This window comes from Rhinatrema bivittatum, chromosome 7, assembly GCF_901001135.1.
Source record: "Rhinatrema bivittatum chromosome 7, aRhiBiv1.1, whole genome shotgun sequence".
NCBI lineage: Eukaryota > Metazoa > Chordata > Amphibia > Gymnophiona > Rhinatrematidae > Rhinatrema > Rhinatrema bivittatum.
In genome coordinates, this window is record NC_042621.1 from 170249408 (window position 1) to 170271641 (window position 22234).

The following is a 22234-nucleotide window of genomic DNA, read 5'->3' on the forward strand; positions in this document are numbered from 1 at the left end:
GCACACAAGTTCTCCACATCCCTAACATACATAAGGATTTGGAGAGTATTTGAAGCTGGTGTGAGGACCGCGACATCGTTCCACGCTCAGTCAAAATTCCTGCGATTTTAGAATTCCTGCAGAAAGGACTACAGAAGGGATTGTTTCTCAACTTCGTCAAGGTACAGGTGGCCGTATTGTCGTCATGCTACGGAACCAAGAGCGAGAGCAGCAGCCTAGCCTCTCACCCGGATGTCTCCCACTTTCTGAAAGGAGTCAAGCAGATCCGACCACTCCTTAAGTGGCTGGTGCCTCTTTGGAACCTCAACCTGATCCTAGATTTCTTAGCAGGAGCCTCCTTCAGACCTCTTCGCGGCCTGTCTCTCCGACTTCTAAATTGAAGACAGCCTTCCTGGTGGCAGTCTGTTCGACCCGTCGTATCTCCGAGCTACAAGCACTGTCCTGCCGGGAGCTGTTCCTCAGACTCACTCCGGGAACCATCCGGTTACTCACGGTCCCGTCCTTACTCCCCAAAGTGGTTTCTCACTACCATCTCGCTACCATTGCCAGATGAGCATAAGAATTCGGAAGAGTCTCGCAATCTACGGCACCTCAACGTCGGCAGACTCCTAGTCCGATACCTGGAAAGGTCGGAATCCATACGAAATACGGACCATCTATTTGTCCTTCACAGTGGGCAGAAGCAAGGGGAAGCTGTCTTGCGAGCAACCATAGCCTGCTGGATCAAAGAAGTCATCAAGGCGGCCTACGTAGAAGCAGGCAAGCCACCGCCTTTACACGTCAAGGCCCATTCCCACTAGAGCCCACGCAGTGTCCTGGGCGGAAATCAAGATGCTGTCACCCGCCGAGATCTGTCGGGCGGCGACATGGTCCTCCATCCACACCTTCTCCAGGTTTTACCGCCTGGATGTTCAGGCTTGAGAGGACACAGCATTTGCAAGGGCAATACGAAGTGGGCCATGGGCAGCCTCCCACCCGGTTCGGGAGTAGCTCTTATACATTTATACATCCCATTGGTCCTGAGTCCATCTGCTATACGCTAGGAAATGGATAAATTACTTACCTGATAATTTCATTTTCCTTAGTGTAGACAGATGGACTCAGCATCCCACCCACGGCTGCCGCTATTCATGGAATTCTTGAGTGACATCCCCGAGAGCGAGTGATTCACGGGTAAGCAATGCTTTCCTCAAACTAGGGCACCCATCCTACCGGGTGTCTACGTTTCTCGGTTGAGGGCACTGGAGGTCTCCAGCTATAACCAATTCAACCAATTCAAATTAATCAAGTCAACCAAGTTATAAAGTTAAGCAAGTTATCCAAATCATTCAGTCATACATATATCCACAATTGCTTTTCGAGGAGAATACTGAGGACTTGCACTTCCTGCAGGGGTATATGTACTAGGGCTGACGTCAGATTGAAATCTGATCCATCTCCAACTGCTATCAGGAGTACACTATACCCCATTGTTCCTGAGTCCATCTGTCTACACTAAGGAAAATGAAATTATAAGGTAAGTCATTTCTCCATTGTATATGTGCTATGTTTCCAGTATTGCTGTGGAAGTTCTGGAATTGAAGCAGGAGGAGCACCACAGTTAATTTTGTAAGGAAAATAGCATGATGAGAACTTTTTTCCTAGAAGTTAACCCTGGTGTTTTGAGCTAACAGTAGGCACAGTTTGCTATATGGTGCAAACTAGCTGGAGACTAGCAGAGTGGAGAAATTCCTTTTATGTGATTTCCAAGTTTTTCACTTAACTTCTGTTTCTATAAATGAGATTTAGAGAGTATTTTTAAAAACAGTACAGGCTAAAAATTTTTGCAAGCTTCCACATATTTTTCCATTTTGTATGCATCCATTATTATTGATGTGTGACACATTTTTGCTGGGTCTACTGGACGGACCACTTGGGTCCTTTTCTGCCAGCATTAATTATGTGTCATAAGAACATAAGAAATTGCTATGCTGGGTCAGACCAAGGGTCCATCAAGCCCAGCATCCTGTTTCCAATAGAGGCCAAACCATGCCACAAGAACCTGACAATTACCCAATCACTAAGAAGATCCCATGCTACTAATGCAATTAATAGCAGTGGCTTTTCCCTAAGTAAACGTGATTAAGAGCCGTTAATGGACTTCTCCTCCAAGAACGTATCCAAACCTTTTTTGAACCCAGCTACACTAACTGCACTAACCACATCCTCTGGCAACAAATTCCAGAGGTTTATTGTGCATTGAGTGAAAAAGAATTTTCTCCGATTAGTCTTAAATGTGCTACTTGCTAACTTCATGGAATGCCCCCTAGTCCTTCTATTATTCGAAAGTGTAAATAACCGAGTCACATCTACTCGTTCAAGACCTCTCATGATCTTAAAGACCTCTATTATATCCCTCCTCAGCCGTCTCTTCTCCAAGCTGAACAGCCCTAACCTCTTCAGCCTTTCCTCATAGGGGAGCTGTTCCATCCCCTTTATCATTTTGGTTGCCCTTCTCTGTACCTTCTCCATTGCAACTATATCTTTTTTGAGATTCGGTGACCAGGATTGTACACAGTATTCAAGGTGCGGTCTCACCATGGAGCGATATAAAGGTGTCATGTGGTACTTATAGTTATAGCTGCCTGTTTTTTAATATTGGGAGTGACAATGTGTCCTGGAGATATTCTGGTAAGTTTTGTAAAGCTGATGGACAGCAATGTATTTCACTGAGTATCTAGGAAGTATCCTTTCAAAGTGTTCATTTATTGTATTCAGTTTCTTTTCTTATCTTGTAGGGTGGTTAAATATGAAATATTCATTTTAATACACTTGGTACACAGAGTACAGCCAAATGGGTTGAAAAGAAAACAAAAAGGAGGAAAGAAAATGGAGACTGAGTCCACACCTAAAACTGAAACCACAAACCTTTTGTAGTCTTGGTATATAAATAGGGGACTTTAACCATCCCATGACAGGTGTGAGAGCCAAGCATGATTCATTCTTTCTTGAACAATAAAACAGCCATATCAGATTGTCATTCTATTTTCTAATCTGCAATTTTATACCTTTTTATTAAGTGTAAACAGCAGTCAGTCTTAAAATTATACTGCTGCTCCATGAAGTTCTATTTCCAGAGCTTGAATTTTTTTTTAAGTGTACATTGGTCTATACACCTTTTAAAATTATTTTTAAATAAAATGCTTTCAGATATGGTCGTAAAGCGTTTGACTTTCTGGACTAAATGCATAAACTATATTTGTGTAATTCTGTTAGCGGGGCTTTTAATCCCAAGGGCACACAAACATTTATTTCTCTTCAGGGGCTTCTCCAGCTAGCAATTGACTCCATGTTTAACTCCTAATCCCTGGGGGGCATTCTTTTTATAGGAGTAAGCTCTCGCTTAGGGCCTAGACCATGGTGTCTTGCTACACGGTGTGTTTAAATAATGTAGATGCTTCCCATGAGGTGAGAGGCTGTGATAAATCAGACCGGACCCAGGGTCTGGGTGTTAAATAAAGTTTACTGATCAGTAATTATAAGTTAAAGTCCATTTGTCAATGTTGAAGTTAATATCTGACTGCTGGTACAAGTGTATCTCTATGTAGGTAGGTGTCCTTTTATTTCAGGCTTCTGGGTAGAGCTCCTGTGGTGATTTTACTTGCACATGCTCACTCAGCGGCTAACCACTTCACAGCAATTACAGTCCTACCTTAATCCATAACCTTTGTGGACACCCTACCCATCCTGGTACCATGGGTGTAGATCTGGTTGGGGTATCCCGATCTTATATCTGCATTCTTGTTACTGGTGACTTCTCTTGGGGAAAAGTCAGAGTGGGATCAGGCCACCTCATCACTGCAGTCCTTGTGGGGAGGTGGGGGGGGGACGACCAAAAACTCCCCACATTGGTCAGGTTCAAATATACTTCTAATGGAAAACTGGATATACCTTTTAGCTATCACTGTTTCTCCCAGTAGATCTGTCACTGGTGCTTGTCCAACTAGGGTTTAGCATGGATTCACAGGTCTTCAGTCGCCTGGACATGAGCCCTCTCACCCCAAGAGGGTATCTGGCATAAAAATATCTTCCTCTAAATTAGTAAAAGAAGGAACCTCTGTCAGGAAGTGCACAGTGAGGCATCACTTCTAACTGAAACTCTTTCTAGGTGAAGATGGGATACTTCACCAGAGTGTAAAACTTAAACATCCTCACTGTTCCAAAGCTTCCTCAAACTGATCCCAAATAGTTCTAAAATGGCTGTGCTAAATAGGGTTGAGGATGCCAATCCAGACCCTCCAGGTGGGAGGGACTAATGGGGGAAGGAAGGCTTATGATATTAGTTTTATACAGGGACCTAGTGACATCTAGTGGCCAACCCGTGGGGGTACCACATAAGGATTTTATTTTACAACTTCAAAGGCATCTCTTTGTCTCTCTACTCATTTGTCCCATCACTCAATTTCCTCTGATGGCCAGACATGGCTGTCTGGCCTTTTGAGTAGAGGGCACAAGAAACCAAGAAAGGAACTTTGGATTTTAAGGCAATTGATAGTCTAGCTCTATGCTGTTTTAACTCTGTTTTAAAAAGGTATCTTCTGGTCCATCTCTCTACTCCTCTGCATATGTCACAGCAACATAAGACTTACCATACTAGGTCAGACCAAAGGTCCATCAGTCCCAGTACCCTGTTTCCAACAGTGGCCAATCCAGGTCACAAGTATCTTGCAGGATCCCAAGGAGTAGATAGATTCCAAGCTGCTTATCCCAAGAATAAGCAGTGGATTTCAGCAGTTCTATCTTAATAACGGTTAATGGACTTTTCCTCCAGGAACTTGTCCAAACCTTTTTTAAATGCAGCTACACTAATAGCTTTCACCACATCCTCTGGCAACAAATTCCAGAGCTTAATTATGCATTGAGTACAAAAATATTTTCACTTAGTTTTAAATGTATTTCTTAGTAACTTTATTGTGTGTCCCCTGGTTTTAGTAATTTTCTAAAGAGTAAACTGATTGTTTACTCATTCCACTCCACTCGTTATTTTATAGACCTCTATCATATCTCCCCTCAGCTGTCTCTTCTCCAAGCTGAAGATTCCTAACCTCTTTAGCCTTTCTTCATAGGGGAATTTTCATCCCCTTTATCATTTTGGTCACCCTTCTCTGTACATTTTCTAATTCAGCTATATCTCTTTTGAGATGTGGTGACCAGAACTGCACCCAATACTCAAGATGAGGTTACACAATGGAGCAATACAGAGAGGCATTATGGTAATCTCTGTTTTATTTTCCATTCCTTTCCTAATAATCCTTAGCATTCTATTTGCTTTCTTGGCTGCTTATTTTAAGCAGATTTGTTTGGGTGAGTCTCATGAGCAGCTGTTTGGAGTTCAGGTCTTTTACTTTGGAATGACCTTCCTGTTTCTATCAAGTCTGAAATAACTTCCTAAATTGAAGTAAATTTATTAAACCACATTTTTTCATTAACATTTGTCCACTGATAAATAATTTAACTCTTAATGTTCAAGAAGTCTTAAATAAGAATGTGCATACGCAGGGGAAAATTGATAATTTAGAGAAAAATGTCAATATTCTTGATGAGAAAATGGGAGGAATTCAGAAAATTCAGGTGAATTTGATAAAATCTGTACAAGAATATGAGGGGAAAATAGAAATGCTAGAGAATCAAAATAGGAAATTAGGAAAATTTAATATTCTTAAATTCAAAGTTCATCTGGCTACCCCAGTAGACTTATTCAATAACTACTTGAAAAATATCTTAAAATATTCAGATATTTCAATTCCTAAATTATCTAAGATTTACTATTTACAACAAGGGAGGGAGGATAATAATCAAAAAGATATAGAAAATTTTAATTTGACAGTTTTTGGAAAAGTCATTTGAATCCAAAATTGATAATAGAGCCACCTTATTAGTTCAGTTTTTATCTTATTCAGAGAGAGATGAAGTGTTAAAACTTAATTTTAGACAACAAAAACAGAATTTTTACGGTGCACCCATAAGAATCTTCCCAGATGTTGTGCGAACAACTCAGATAAGACGTAAAAATTTTATTGCACTTCGTAAGGAAGTGCAAGAAAGGGGGTGCACAATTCTCACTAAGATATCCCTGTAAATGTTATATAAAACATCTGGATAATACATATATCTTTAATTACCCAGACCAATTAAGAGCATATCTAGATACACACTCCTAAGAGCTGTTATGTAGGGATAAGTAAATATGATTAGGGGGTAGACAAGATAAAAGAATTTTGAGGTATATACTTATTGTTTTGCTCCATGTGTTACTTGACGTTTACGTTGTCTAATATCTTCCCTTTTATTATTCTTGGTATTGTAGGATAAGTATGGGAATAATATGTATTAGTTTTAAATTTTCTTGATATAATTGCCTCCATAATATCCAATTGTTCTGTTTATAAAACCTTGAAATGCAACATTTGTCCACTATATTTATAACAGTTTTTTCTATCAGTAGGGCTCTTATCAGATATCTTTAGCAACAATAGCTGGTTTTTTAACCTTACGAGTTCAGTTGGTAGCTAGGGGATGTATAGGATTATTGACCTGGTCTTTATATCCTTTTCTATTATTCTGCAGACCAACCTTTTTTGTTTTTTCTTGTTTGCAACAAGGTAGTCATGAACTTATATTAAAAGGTATGGGAACGTTGCCTATTGCTCTTGTTTTTCATCTAACTTTATAGACACTTAGATCAGTTCTTTTGTCTTGTTTTGTTTTGCCTATCTTTCTGCTTGTTCGGTTTTATATTGTTTTTAGTTTTTATGTATTTTATTCTGTTTTATTAGTTTTTATTTGAGCTGTTTTATGTGATTATGGATGTAATTTTGTTACCTGCTAAGAATTGAGGATTGGCAGGCTATACATTTTTTAAATAAGTGCTTGTGTTTTTCTTTAATTTTAGAAAAATGTTTCTGAATAGATGAGATCTAGATCACATTGTTTACTATGAAATCAACTTTTCTCTGAAGACAAGCAGGTTCAGAACAAATGGGTCACATTACCTACCACACATGGTACCAAATCATTACACCCAAGTGAAATGAAAGTCTTTTCTGCACAAGTGTGAAACTTACTGTGATTATAATTACCTTGCAGGTGCTCTGTTTTGTATCTTTTTTATGCTGGCCTAGTTGGACGTGTTTGAGGAGTCTCTGCAGCTTTTCTTCAGTGTTTGTACTAATTTTCTTTTTGGCCTTAAGAGTTTTTTATTTTACCCTTTTGTTTGCCTAGTCAAGGATTTAAAAAAAAAAAAAAAGCAGGCCAGCTGCTTTGGAATCTATCCCAAGTGCTCATGAAAGACGTCTTATCAGTGGTCAACACAAAGTGTGCTTGCATCCTTCCTTGGGAAGGACTCCATGACACTGATGACTGTGAAGTGTATGTTAGAATGTCACCCAAAGCAGTTCATGCCATTCTGGCCAGTGAATTTAAGCCCAGTTTCAAGACGTTGATCTTGAAAGCTCAACATATACAGCCCAAGAAAAAATCTATGGTTGCACAGATATCCATGTCTCACTGAAGAGGTCCTTGGCCTCTTAGGTGGCTTGCTTCAAGAACAGACCTGAGATTCCATTTGCATTTGTCTCTCCTATTTAGTCAGTGAGACGTCTCCAAACACTTGCATTGATAACTGAAGGCAGTAGATATGAGTCTTGAGGCTTTATATACTACAGACTGGCACATCTCTTCAATTCTCCTCAGGGCATCCCAGATCTTTGAATCATCTCTTGAAGGGCCATCAGGGTTGTACAGTTTCTACAAGGCCTGTTTCAATGTCAGACTGCAAAGTTCAATGTAGAAAGAGAGAAATATAACATCGTCAACATTTATTGAACTGAGGTTTGACTATCAATTAACTGAACTTAGATGGCTGCATTGACCCATCTGCAAGCTGATGCATTTCTGTGGATTCTGCTCACTGTGCTGTTATTGAAACCAGCGACTCCAAGACTTGATGTAGTGATGCAGGTCCCGAAAGTTGAGTTGATTTTCTCCTTGATCTCAGGCCTTTTGTTATAGGCTCTGTAGTTTGGTTAAGAATAACATGGCATTGTAAAATTAACAATGAAAGAAATATAGTCGTGCACAGTTCATCCTAAGATCCATTAACTGGAAACTTGAATTATTCGAAAAAGTTTGGGTTTGGTCCCGATCCATAAAACTTAATTATCTGGAATTTGTGTACTGCACAACATCATTAGCCAACACTTTGGTCTCATTCCCATCTTGCTTATAAGCAGTTTGCAGCTGACACCAACCATGGCAGATCAGTAGTTTTCCTGTTCCCAGTGTTTCTGGCAGAAAAGAGGCTATCTATAAAAGACACACATGCTGTTTTTACTTTTCTTCTTAACAAAAAAAAAAAAAATTCCAGCTCTTCAGTGTCATCTAGACTGGCTTACAAGCCAGCTGTACTTCCTTTCTTCTGCTAATTAATTAGGGAGTAAAGAACCAATTCCACCTTCTACCATGCCAACTCAGACTGTCTATTTTTTAAAATAGCTTCTTCCATTTTGCTTGGTACTGACATAAGTTATTCTGAATAAGTGGGAAATAAATGAAACACACAAATAAGATAGATGAATATATTACATGTTATACCAGCTTGCCAGTGAAGATACTAGGTTAAAAGGCACTGCTGGCCCCCATTCTGTTATGATGGATTACACACAGGGAAATATTCATTGAATGGATCTGAAAAATTATAGTGAAATGCTAAGAGAAATTAGGGAAGCTAACCAATTTGGTAGTGCGGTAATAATGGGAGACTTCAATTACCCCAATATAGACTGGGTAAATGTATCATCGGGTCACGCTAGAGAGATAACGTTCCTGGATGGAATAAATGATAGCTTTATGGAGCAATTGGTTCAGGAACCGACGAGAGAGGGAGCAATTTTAGATCTAATTCTCAGTGGAGCACAGGACTTGGTGAGAGAGGTAACGGTGGTGGGGCCGCTTGGCAATAGTGATCATAATATGATCAAATTTGATTTAATGACTGGAAAAGGAACAGTGTGCAAATCCAAGGCTCTCGTGCTAAACTTTCAAAAGGGAAACTTTGATAAAATGAGAAAAATTGTTAGAAAAAAACTGAAAGGAGCAGCTACAAAAGTAAAAAATGTCCAAGAGGCGTGGTCATTGTTAAAAAATACCATTCTAGAAGCACAGTCCAGATGTATTCCACACATTAAGAAAGGTGGAAAGAAGGCAAAACGATTACCGGCATGGTTAAAAGGGGAGGTGAAAGAAGCTATTTTAGCCAAAAGATCTTCATTCAAAAATTGGAAGAAGGATCCAACAGAAGAAAATAGGATAAAGCATAAACATTGGCAAGTTAAATGTAAGGCATTGATAAGACAGGCTAAGAGAGAATTTGAAAAGAAGTTGGCTGTAGAGGCAAAAACTCACAGTAAAAACTTTTTTAAATATATCCGAAGCAGAAAGCCTGTGAGGGAGTCAGTTGGACCGTTAGATGATCGAGGGGTTAAAGGGGCACTTAGAGAAGATAAGGCCATCGTGGAAAGATTAAATGATTTCTTTGCTTCGGTGTTTACTGAAGAGGATGTTGGGGAGGTACCCGTAATGGAGAAGGTTTTCATGGGTAATGATTCAGATGGACTGAATCAAATCACGGTGAACCTAGAAGATGTGGTAGGCCTGATTGACAAACTGAAGAGTAGTAAATCACCTGGACCGGATGGTATACACCCCAGAGTTCTGAAGGAACTAAAAAATGAAATTTCAGACCTATTAGTAAAAATTTGTAACTTATCATTAAAATCATCCATTGTACCTGAAGACTGGAGGATAGCAAATGTAACCCCAATATTTAAAAAGGGCTCCAGGGGCGATCCGGGAAACTACAGACCGGTTAGCCTGACTTCAGTGCCAGGAAAAATAGTGGAAAGTGTTCTAAACATCAAAATCACAGAACATATAGAAAGACATGGTTTAATGGAACAAAGTCAGCATGGCTTTACCCAGGGCAAGTCTTGCCTCACAAATCTGCTTCACTTTTTTGAAGGAGTTAATAAACATGTGGATAAAGGTGAACCGGTAGATATAGTATACTTGGATTTTCAGAAGGCGTTTGACAAAGTTCCTCATGAGAGGCTTCTAGGAAAAGTAAAAAGTCATGGGATAGGTGGCGATGTCCTTTCGTGGATTGCAAACTGGCTAAAAGACAGGAAACAGAGAGTAGGATTAAATGGGCAATTTTCTCAGTGGAAGGGAGTGGACAGTGGAGTGCCTCAGGGATCTGTATTGGGACCCTTACTGTTCAATATATTTATAAATGATCTGGAAAGAAATACGACGAGTGAGATAATCAAATTTGCAGATGACACAAAATTGTGCAGAGTAGTTAAATCACAAGCAGATTGTGATAAATTGCAGGAAGACCTTGTGAGACTGGAAAATTGGGCATCCAAATGGCAGATGAAATTTAATGTGGATAAGTGCAAGGTGATGCATATAGGGAAAAATAACCCATGCTATAATTACATGATGTTGGGTTCCATATTAGGTGCTACAACCCAAGAAAGAGATCTAGGTGTCATAGTGGATAACACATTGAAATCGTCGGTTCAGTGTGCGGCGGCAGTCAAAAAAGCAAACAGAATGTTGGGAATTATTAGAAAAGGAATGATGAATAAAACGGAAAATGTCATAATGCCTCTGTATCGCTCCATGGTGAGACCGCACCTTGAATACTGTGTACAATTCTGGTCGCCGCATCTCAAAAAAGATATAATTGCGATGGAGAAGGTACAGAGAAGGGCTACCAAAATGATAAGGGGAATGGAACAATTCCCCTATGAGGAAAGACTAAAGAGGTTAGGACTTTTCAGCTTGGAGAAGAGACGACTGAGGGGGGATATGATAGAGGTGTTTAAAATCATGAGAGGTGTAGAACGGGTAGATGTGAATCGGTTATTTACTCTTTCGGATAGTAGAAGGACTAGGGGACACTCCATGAAGTTAGCATGGGGCACATTTAAAACTAATCGGAGAAAGTTCTTTTTTACTCAACGCACAATTAAACTCTGGAATTTGTTGCCAGAGAATGTGGTTCGTGCAGTTAGTATAGCTGTGTTTAAAAAAGGATTGGATAAGTTCTTGGAGGAGAAGTCCATTACCTGCTATTAAGTTCACTTAGAGAATAGCCACTAACATTAGCAATGGTTACATGGAATAGACTTAGTTTTTGGGTACTTGCCAGGTTCTTATGGCCTGGATTGGCCACTGTTGGAAACAGGATGCTGGGCTTGATGGACCCTTGGTCTGACCCAGTATGGCATTTTCTTATGTTCTTATGGTCTGAGTTATGCCTCTAGACTTTTGATGTGGTGGTGTGTTTTATTGATGTCTATATTCAACTTATGTATTTTAGGTTATTGATATATTTTTTGATGTATTTGATTATTGTACTGTCTTGTTTGTTGTAAATGACTTTGGATTGAATTTGGGTTCAAGGAAGGCAATCAAATTATAACAAGTGTTTTTGCATTTCACAAAAGATTTTTGATGTTGCATGGAAGAAAGCTGTTCAAATTAAGAAAGAGAAGTGTAACATTTTTTGCAAGTGGATTAGAAACTGGTTAACAGGATAGTTACAGGTTCACAATTAATGGAATCTAGTATAATTGGAATAAGGTGACAAGTGGGGTTTCACAGGGGTTTGTGCAGAGACCACTATTGAAATTTTGTATTGATTTGGATGAAAGAATGAATCCTGTCTTTTTGGAGATGATTCCAAACTGCTGTGTTGTAAGTACACAGAAGGACTCCTGATTTTTTTTTTCTGAAAGACTTGCACATAAAGGCTAATAAAGTATATATATAAATATATAAGATGATAACTTTTTATTGCACTAATTTTAATGTATTTCTTGACTAGTTTTCAGAAGCTGAATCTGCCTTTTTCAACTCAAAGCAGAATGAATAGGCCAAAGCAAAAGATGACATCAGATATCTAAATGAATCCTAGAATACATTACAATGGTTGGAAGGGGTTTAATGTGTTAGAGTGACAAGAAAGTGATAGACACACCAAATTATTTTTGGTAGGAAGCTGAACAAGTAGAAAGCTTTGGTTTGATCCTCCATGCATTTCTTTTCAAAAGGTGCCAACTTTGCCCCCTTATTCACTCAGCCTTGAAAAGTTGAAAGTTTGATATCTCCCCCAAGGACTTACCTCCACACAAAGTTTAATAGAGCTAAGTTCATTCATTTCAAAATTCAAAGGGGTTGGGGGTGTCACATATAAGAAATGCATGCAGTTGTTTGAGAAAACTGCCAGCTCTGCACTCCCATGCCAGATCGCTTATTCGCCAGCTTTGAGAAGTAGAAAAGCCAAATGTCCCCACTCACCCACCCCAAGAATATACGTCCACACAGTTTTTCAAGCAGCTAGGTCTAGACATTCCAAAGTTCTAAGGGGGAGAACATACACACAAAAACATAAAGTGTAATATGCACAGAAATTTTACCATCTGATAAGCCTCTGTTCTGTTGAATCTAGGCTACAACCTCAAGTATAAATTAATATATTTAATTCCTTTTAACTTTAAATGTCTTACATTCTTGGATTATTTTTAATTTCCCTTTTACAATCCTGATCATAAGGTCACTGATGCAGTGGTCTGGTCCTGAAAAAAATTCTGTTATGGAGGGGTTGCCTTGTTCTTCTTTGTGACATATAATTTTGTGTCTGCACAGGTTTATTCTTGTCTTTAACTTCTGACTTGTTTTGTCAGTGTAGCATCTCTCGCCACATTTTCTGCAATGTATAATATATGTAGAGATCCCTTTGATCCCTACTACGATCAGGTATAGGAGCAAACCATTTTTAATTTTGGAAGAAAGCATAACTACTATAGTGTGGGTGTAAAGCTTCCCCATTGGAAAAGAGTATTTGGTGAGTTCTTCTGGTATATAAAGCCAGACCACCATCTTAGAGTGTGGATTTTAGTTTTTTTTTTTCCAGAGGCAACATATCTTGGCTGTTCTCTTCTGTTTTCTGTTTGATTCTTAACTTCTTCATGGAGAGTTTAATATTGGATATGGGAGTTTTTGTCCACCCTCCCTATCCCTTTTTATATTTTTATGATTTGAGTTCTGAGTACCCATTAGCTAGGGACTCAGTTATTTGTTTATTTTAGATTTTAATATTCCACGTTTCTGCACTTCAAAGCGGATTACATTCAGTTATTGTAGGTATTTCCCTATCCTCAGTTCATAGCTCGCTGTTCTAATCACTAGGCTACTCCTCCACTCCAAATTATTTCCTTTGCTGCTTTAACATCAAAGGGAGAGTTGCTTCCCTGATGAGGAACCTGCAGATAAGATCTTCAGCATCCAGAGGAGGGGATGACTTGCAGCCAACCAGAGGAGAAGAGGAAGAGAAGGGAGAAAAGTTGGGATGAACCCCCAATGGGACTCATGAATATCTACTGGAGATTTGGAGAAAAGGAGTAACAGGGGTATCATTCTGATACTGGAATGGAGAAGAGTATACTTGATGCAATTCAGGCACTGTGTGGAAGCTAAACAGTTTAGAGGAGAAAACTGTGTGGAGAGGCAGAAGTTAAATGGCTGTGTAAAATAGATTTCTTCTAGGACAAGCAGGTTGGTAGTCCTCACACATGGGTGACATCTTCAGATAGAGCCCAGCACAGAAAACTTATGCAAATGTTTCTGGAACATAATCAGCATGCCCCATTCCATGCATCTACCTGGGATCCCTCTTGTCTCTTTTTTTTCCGCTGAGCTTTCACCTCGCGATACAGTGAGCTTGTGGCTTTTCTTCAGAAATTGCCCTTGAAAACTTTTTTTTCACCATCCTTTTCAGGTTTTCGCATGAATTCATCAAATTCATCCCTTTAGTTTCCCCTGTCAGGTTTTTTGGCAGTTCGTTAAGTCCTATTTTGCTTCTGTTCCACCCTCCCCCCCTTCCCCCATGGCAGTGGTGCTTCTGTGCCTGCTGGCATTGACCGCCCGCCCGCCATCACCGTCTCTGGATTTTTCCCTTTTTTTCGTTCATCATGATCTTGTGCGGTTTCCGTCGAAGCCATGTCCATCACGGACCACCGTGAGGTGAGTGTCTTCTGCCTGGGGCATTGCATGACATCCGGGGTTGCCACATGTGTGCCCATATGACCCCCAAGGGACATCGCACTCAGCTCAACAAGATGGAGAAGCTCTTTGGATCCCCTCTGTGCTCGGCCTGGCCTTTCCCCAGTGCAGAGTTCGATGATGACAAACCAGATGCCCTCAACTTGGAAGAGACTGACAGGGGCCGATCCCCGGTGCCCCTATCCATCGGCGTCTGTCTCTTCCAAATCGAAGACTGCATCAGGTTTGTTGTCATCGACCTCGGCCCCGTATGACCCCTGGAGGAGACAACACTGCGGAATCCTCCTCAGAGGACTCAGTCTCCCTTCAAAACCATCTCCTTCAGATTGAACGAAGGAGATCTCCTCCAGAGTCATCCCTTTTCGGTTAATGACAGAGGAGGAGGCCAGTCGTAAGATGCTGGAAATCTTCCAGTTCATGGAGGCCCCTAAAGAGATTATGGCAGTCCTGGTGCACCGGATCTTTAGGGAGTTACTGCTGAGGATCTGGGAGCACCCCCTCACAGGACCCTCCCATCAACAGGAAGGCAGATGGAGGTTTAGCTCGTCCAACAGGCTACCAGATTTGAGAAGTGTCAGTTACCACACCAATCGGTAATGGTTGAGTCCACTCTCAAGAAGGCCAAGCGCTCTTGGACCCATGCCTCTGCGCTCCCGGGCAAGGATCATAGAGTAGTGGATGCTCTTGGGAAGAAAGTGTTCCAAGGGGCCAGGTTTATTGCCCGCATTGCCTCTTACCAGCTCTACATGAGCCAATACTCTCGCAACCTCTAGAAGCAAGTGCAAGAGGTGGCCGAGCAACTGCCTCAACAGCAGCAAAACCCCCTTATCGCTGGTGTGTCAGGGCTTAGAGTGTGTAAAGCACGAGGTTCATTCAACCTACAATGTTTTCAAGATGACAGAGAAAGTCTCTGCAGTGGGAATTGGTGCCCACAGATTGGCATGGCTGCAGGCTTCAGATCTCCGACCGGAGATGCAGGAAATACTCACTGACCTTCTGTGCACAGGAGAGAATCTCTTTGGAGATAAGGTGAAGGACTTGGTGGCCCAATTGCAGGATCACCATGCGATCCTCCAACAGCTCTCTGCCAGCACTTCATACCGCCCTCCTCAGCTAGGAGGTCCGTGAGGCAGAATCAGAGGAAGTCTTTCTACCGCCAGAGGAAGAACTATCCTCCGGCTTTCCAGCCAAATCCTGGGACAGGGTTTTGACTGGATCGTAGGGAGTATAAGCCAGCAACCTGTACCCGAGATGCTGGACCCCCAGTCAGGGGCATGCTACAGTTCTTTATGGATCAGTGGCCCAGTATAACCTCTGACTATTGGTTCTTGTCTATTGTCCATCAAGGATATCAATCAAACCTTTTGGGTGTCCCACCAAATTGACCCTCCTGTGCCCATTTTGGGGGACAATAGTGCATCAAGAGGTACTGCTTCGGGAGCTCTCCGCCCTCTTAATGGTCAGAGTGGTAAAGCTTGTCCCACCAGGGTAAAGAAGGAAGGGATTCTACTCCCGATACTTCCTGATTCCACTGAAAACAGGAGAATTCCGTCCCATCCTAGACCTAAGTGCGTTGAACAGATTTCTCAAAAAAGAGAAGTTCAAGATGGTTTCCCTGGGCACACTGATTCCCCTCCTGCAAAAAGGGGACTGACTATACTCACTCGATTTAAAGGAAGCATACACTCTCATTGAGATCTTCCCAGGTCACAGTCGCTCACAGCCTGGATGTTAGTTATTTATTTATTTATTTATTTATTTATTTATTTATTTATTTATTTAACATTTTTATATACCGACCTTCATGAAAGAAATTCATATCAGATCGGTTTACAAATAACATGGGGGAATAACAAAGTCAAAACCATATAACAAGAGATGAAAGTTACATATAACAAGGGGTATTAACCTGGAGGGCTAGGATAGCCGGAGCGATAGTAAGGCATAACTGAATAAAATTAGATAATACAATAATATGAAGAGGAGAGGCATAAGTGTATTGACTACGCTTGTAGGAGTGTTTAGTAAGGAAACAGTGTCTGAACTAGTGAGGAATTGCTGAGAAGTTATGTTGAGAAGTTAATCCTGCAGCTGCTCAATCTTTCTGAAGATGTGTCTCAGGTCCTGGTGGCTTCCAGAAAGCTTTCCACTAGAAAGTCCTACAGACTGAAGTGGAGGAGGTTTTCTGTGTGGTGTGAGCAGAAGGGCCTAGATCCGTTCTCCTGCCCTTTGTAAAAACTGCTTGACTACCTTCTACACCTATTGGAGGCTGGCTTGAAAACCAATTCCATTAGAGTTCACCTCAGTGCACATACCCCCAAGATGTAGATGGTACGCCCATCTCTGTACAGCCGATAGTTGTATGCTTTATGCAGGACCTGCTTCAAATGAAGCCTCCCCTAGGCCTCCTGCTGTGTCTTGGGATATCAACATGGTGTTAGCTCAGCTGATGAAAGCTCCTTTTGAGCTGCTGCGTTCCTGTGACATGAAGTATCTGACCTGGAAGGTCATATTTTTGTGGCAGTCACTTCAGCGCACAGGGTCAGCGAGTTCCAGGTCTTAAGACTTATCCACCTTATATTTTTTATCGTGATAGGGTGGTCTTGCATAAGCACTCTACGTTCCTGCCTAAGGTGGTGACGGATTTCCTTCTTAAACAGTCAGTCGTCCTGCCTACATTCTTTCCCAGGCCTCATTCACACCAAGGCGAGCGAACCCTGCACAGTTTGGATTGCAAGAGAACCTTAGCCTTCTATCTGGAGTGGACAGAAGCCCACAGACAGTCCACTCAGCTTTTCATTTCCTTTGATAGGAATAGACTGGGAGTTGCCCTTGCCAAACAGATCTATCCAGTTGGCTAGCAGACTGCATCTCCTTCTATTATTTTTAGGTGGGACTGCCATCTTGGGGGGGTCATGTCAAGGCTTATTTTGTCAGAGCCATGGCAGTGTTGGTGGCCCACTTGCGAGCAGTTCCTGTGGAGGAGATCTGCAGGGCTGTGACGTGGATTTCTCTCCACATATTCGCATCTCACTACTGTCTAGATAGGGATGGCTGACATGACAGGTTCAGCCAGTCTGAGCTTCAGAATCTCTTTGAGGCCTAGAACCCATTATTTGATTTCAGGCTGTCTCCCCCTTTATTACCAACAGCACTGTGGTTGTTGTGCCTGTTGGCACCTGGTTGGTGCTCGTTGGTCCCATTTTTGTGTTGGGGAGCAACCTTTAACTAGGGATTCACCCATGTGTGAGGACTATCATCCTGCTTGTCCTAGGAGAAAGCAGATTTGCTTAACTTAATAGGTGTTTTCCTAGGACAGCAGGATGCTAGTCCTCACGAAACCCGCCCATCACCCCATGGAGTTGGGTTTTCTCCTATTTTTTTGTTTAATATTTTATCTTAATTGTATGTTACAAGACTGAAGAGGTACCCTGCGTGGACACAGGCTTGCTCAGTATGCTCAGTCAAAGTTCCAGAAACTTTGACATAAGTTTTCCATGTCGGGCTCCATCCAATGATGTCACCCAATTGTGAGGACTTACAACCTGCTGTCCTAGAACACCTGTTATAGGTAAGCAACTCTGCTTTCACCTTTAATACTTCACCAACATCGGGAGGGGAGCACTAACTTGCTCTATGCTAATGGAATAGGAGCAACATCAGATTAAAGACTGAATCAACTGACTTTAATATTTTAAACTTAAGCAAGACTATAAGAAGTCACAAATTTGTTTAAATCACTTTTACCATAGAAACGTGAGCAGAACCTCTGTTGCAATGTACTTATAGTTTAATGTGACAACGGTGTCATTATTATGAGTTTTCTGTAAACCGATGTGATATGCCAAATCGAATGTCGGTATAAAAAAGACAGACAAATAAATAAGAACATTTTCATAATTTCACACTATGGAGCCGACTTAATAAGGTGTGCTGAAGCTTCCGTGGGGTTGTGTGTGCCTACACATCCGTTTATATATGCGTTTTCCCATGCAAAGCCCTATATGGGTATGTAATGAGGGTTTTGTGCGTAGTAAAAAAAAAAAAAAAAGCGTGTACAAGTGCGCTTACAGACCCGCGTTTTTTCTGCGAGTGCATGCTAATGGCATTCAAAGGAGGCAATTATCTATTTACGGGCAATGCAGGGAGCTGTGCTAGCAGATCGATCAGGTTAGTGCTGGTTTTTTAATGCGGGTTTTTAGCACCTGGGTCAGGGCAGGAGGTAAGACCAGTTTTTTTTTTTTTTATGCTTTTGTGGGTCAGCCAAGCGGAGGATAGAACAGGTAGAGAGAAGGCAGCTTCTCAGTGAGGCAGAATCGACGATCTGCATTTCACACACTTGCTGGCGGTCTGAGTCCGATCATGAAGGGGTTAGATATTGCTCTACCCACCTTCACATCAAATTCTGGATCCAAATGTATGTATTTATTTATTTATTGTAAAAGAAAGACTTTCGCCTCGAGAATCAAATACAGGTGTTCACACGCCGATGGGTGCTGGTGCAGGTTTCTGCACAGATGTTTTACTACATAGGGCTATGAGCGCGTGTTACTGCGCACATTATGGAGCATATGTTTGGTGTGCTTGGTTTTATGCATGTATCTAATTAGCATATGCAGCTGTTATTACATACTGCGCTTCTGCTGGTTTTTGCCACAAGCGCTCAAAAAAATCTGCGCAGAAGAATCAGCTCTGATTTCAGTGCGGGTCTTATTACATCAGCTTTAATTGTATTTTTATTACATAGTGACTTTAACATTCGTCAGTGCTGTTGTTATCACTGCTGTATATAAGATGTTGAATTGAACCTTAAGGTAATGCAATGCAAGGGACTTGAAAGCAATCATTTCCCTGCTTAGAGAACCCTGTGGTTTGAGATATTTTAACATTACGAGAAATTTACCACCTGAAACTGTGATTTGAGAGATGTTTTCTGGTACCACTATTTGGGTACAACCAGCCCAGGGGTTACATATATACAACATTTAGAGAAGGAACAGGAATAGGATCCCCTTATGTTGAATGTTTTTTTCCTCCATGTAGTGGAGTCCTTTTGAAATATGCTGGCATAGTTTGCATTATGGTGGCTTGTAGGGGTTTGTACCATTTTCTGTTTGATTTTTCACCAATTTGTTTCAGGTTTAGCAGATGCTGGAAGACTAGTACTAATGGAGCAGGAAATATTTCTTTTTGGCAATTCAGCTTCATGATTAATGTCAATATACCATATTTTTTGCTCCATAAGACGCACGTTTTTTCCCCAAAAGTGGGGGGAAAATGTCTGTGCGTCTTATGGAGCGAATATAAAAAACCCCCCCAAAACTAACTACAACCCCCCACCCTCCTGACCCCCCCCAAGACCTGCCAAAAGTCCCTGGTGGTCCAGCGGGAGTCCAGGAGCGATCTCCTGCACTTCGGCCGTCGGCTGCCAGTATTCAAAATGGCGCCGATAGCCTTTGCCCTTACTATGTCACAGGGGCTAGCTGGCTGTCCATTGCTCCTACCATGTGACAGGGGCCGACCAATGGCACCGGTAGCCCCTGTGACATAGTAAGGGCAAAGGCTATTGGCGCCATTTTGAATACTGGCAGCCGACAGCCGAAGTGCAGGAGATCACTCCAGACTCCCGCTGGACTACCAGAGTCTTGGGGGGGGGGGGGGGGGTCAGGAGGGTGAGGGGTTATAGTTAATTAAATTTAAAGGGTTGGTATGTTTTGGTTTTTTTTCCCAACAAAGAGAACGATAAAAGTTTTCTGATCTGGGGAGTGGACAGAAATGGCCCTCCCCAGACCTGAAAACGAAATGGGGACAAAAAAAAAATGTTATGCCCTCCCCTAATTTGTTCCTTAAGACGCACAGACACCCGGGAACAGAGCCGGTTTAGCACACCTTTTTTTTTTTTTTAATTTTCCTGCTCTGAATCCTAGGTGCGTCTTATGGTCAGGCGCGTCTTATGGAACGAAAAATACGGTAGGTCTTTTGTGGTTTGTATTAATGGACCTAGAACTTGCTCCTCTTCTTTTTCCCAAACTCCACTTCAACTTTCACCTCCATCCCTCTACAATCCTGCAACTTCACATTGCATCTGCCACCTCCAGGCGCCAAAAACACAGTCAAAGATATTGCCTTCTCCAAAAGATGTTGCCTTCTCCTGGCCCTCTTCAACTTTGCCTGCCAGCCATGAAAATTCACTTGCAGTAGATTTTTGAAACCCTCTTGATTTAGAGCTAGGAACCTAAAGGGAGCGGGAGGAAACTTCCAGATTGAAAAAGAAAACATTTTGCTGGTGTACAAACTAAGAATCTGAAGATTTAGGATCTTTGTGTGTTTGTGAGATCTTTTGTCCCTGCTTGTACTTCTAATTTTTAATTGTAATTAAAGAAAACAAAATATATGAAGTTTGCTTTCTCTTTGTAAATCAAATTTATTGCTGCCAAAGAATTCAGTTGTTCAGGACAATCTCCACTTACTCAGTTCTTTTTAAAAACAGTTGTCAAGGACTTTTTGAGGGCCTTTCAGCACATTTTGAATCTGTTAAGAATAAATCAAGCAATGTAATTTGTTCCTCTTGTATTACTACACATTTAAATTTAGCTGTGTCATATACCCCTGATAACTAAAATCAACTTGTTCTATTGAAGAAATGACTAAAACTTTCACCTAGTTGAAACTACAAGAGGAGGCTGGGTCACATGTAAAGTATGCATTCAAGATATCTGAAAGGCAATGTTCCACATATTTTTTTGAGCTTTTTTAAGGTAAAATGTAGTTTGGCTTATTTGTGGGTTGGTTGTTTTTTGGTTTTTTTTTACTCCCAGAGAAGCATACAGAATATGTATTGAGTCTAGAGATACATGCTTTCACACAAGTGATGTTGGAATAGCAGAATGGTGCCAGGTGTCCATTCAGAGATTTTATGCAGTGTAAATATTGCTGTTACTTTTTATACATTACAGATTTTTTTTGGTTTTTGTATTTACTGTAGTATCACGAGGATAATGGGAATGTTTGTACCCACACACAGCTTCTTCTGTTTTCTTTGCAGTACATTACACAGTCGCTTGCTGGGTGACCAGTCACAGCTGAAGGAGGACATGGACACCCTGAAAAGAAAGAACACCCAGTTAGTACGTGAGCACAATCACTTGCAGCAGTCCTGCGAGGAGCTGAAGAGGCTACACGAGGAGGATCAGAAGGAGGTTGCAGACATGCGGAGCCATCAGCAGCAGGTAGCATGATTGTTATTTTACGTCACAGCTCTCAAAGAGGCAGAAAGTACTTCAGTGAGATACATCCATGCGGTTGGGCAGCTTCAACTGTTTCCAACTTATTTTTTGCATGTAACATTTTGGATTAAAGACTGAGATTCTCATATAGGTGAAATTCCCAGCATCCACTCTGCTGAGTTTCTAAAGTATATGTGGTCAATAGTAATACTTAACTGTCTCAAATATTCTAATTGATAACTTTTAGGCCGCTATCCATCTTCTGACCAGTGGTGTCTTATTTGTTTTATGCAAATGGGATTTGTTCATGAAATTAGAGCCAGTTTGATCCAACAACATCCCGTTTCTAAGAGAGAATTTTTAATGGTTTCAAACATTTCTGCTCCCATTGATTGAGTGGAATTTCAAGGAAACAGCTGTAAAGAATTTTTAATAATTCACTGTAGCATTTTTGACTCATACATAATACCTTTTACCAGTTGCCATGCTTTTTATTAAAATATTTCATAGTATATGGTACAGTTTTCTGTGGAGTCAAATTATTAAACTTGTATAATAATTCAAGACACTTTTCCACTTTGCTTGGGAATAAAGAGTATCAGGTAAATCATTTTTCAAATTATAGCTTTGCATTATCTGTTTTATTTGAATTGTAACCTGCCTTTTATTTTTTAACAAAGGCAGGTAGTCAAGTTCAAATAAGATCATGACTGTGCCTTAAATTTGTCAGCAGACCTCAGAGAAGCCCAACTTGATCCTTCTAACATATAAGAAGCTGAAGTTTTCTCTGGGAGGGGAAAAACTGAATTAAAACTAGTGTTAAAAAAGGAAAATTAGTG

General features: G+C 41.0%; 1 protein-coding gene across 2 annotated transcripts in view; it reads left to right on the forward strand.

The window, feature by feature from the left end:
• DLG5 (discs large MAGUK scaffold protein 5) overlaps positions 1-22234 on the forward strand; it is a 469022-nt gene that overhangs the window by 104597 nt on the left and 342191 nt on the right. For both annotated transcript variants that reach the window (XM_029609514.1, XM_029609515.1), the window contains exon 5: positions 21215-21398. In XM_029609514.1, coding sequence (XP_029465374.1) covers positions 21215-21398 — 184 coding nt within the window. The remainder of the gene's footprint in view (positions 1-21214; positions 21399-22234) is intronic.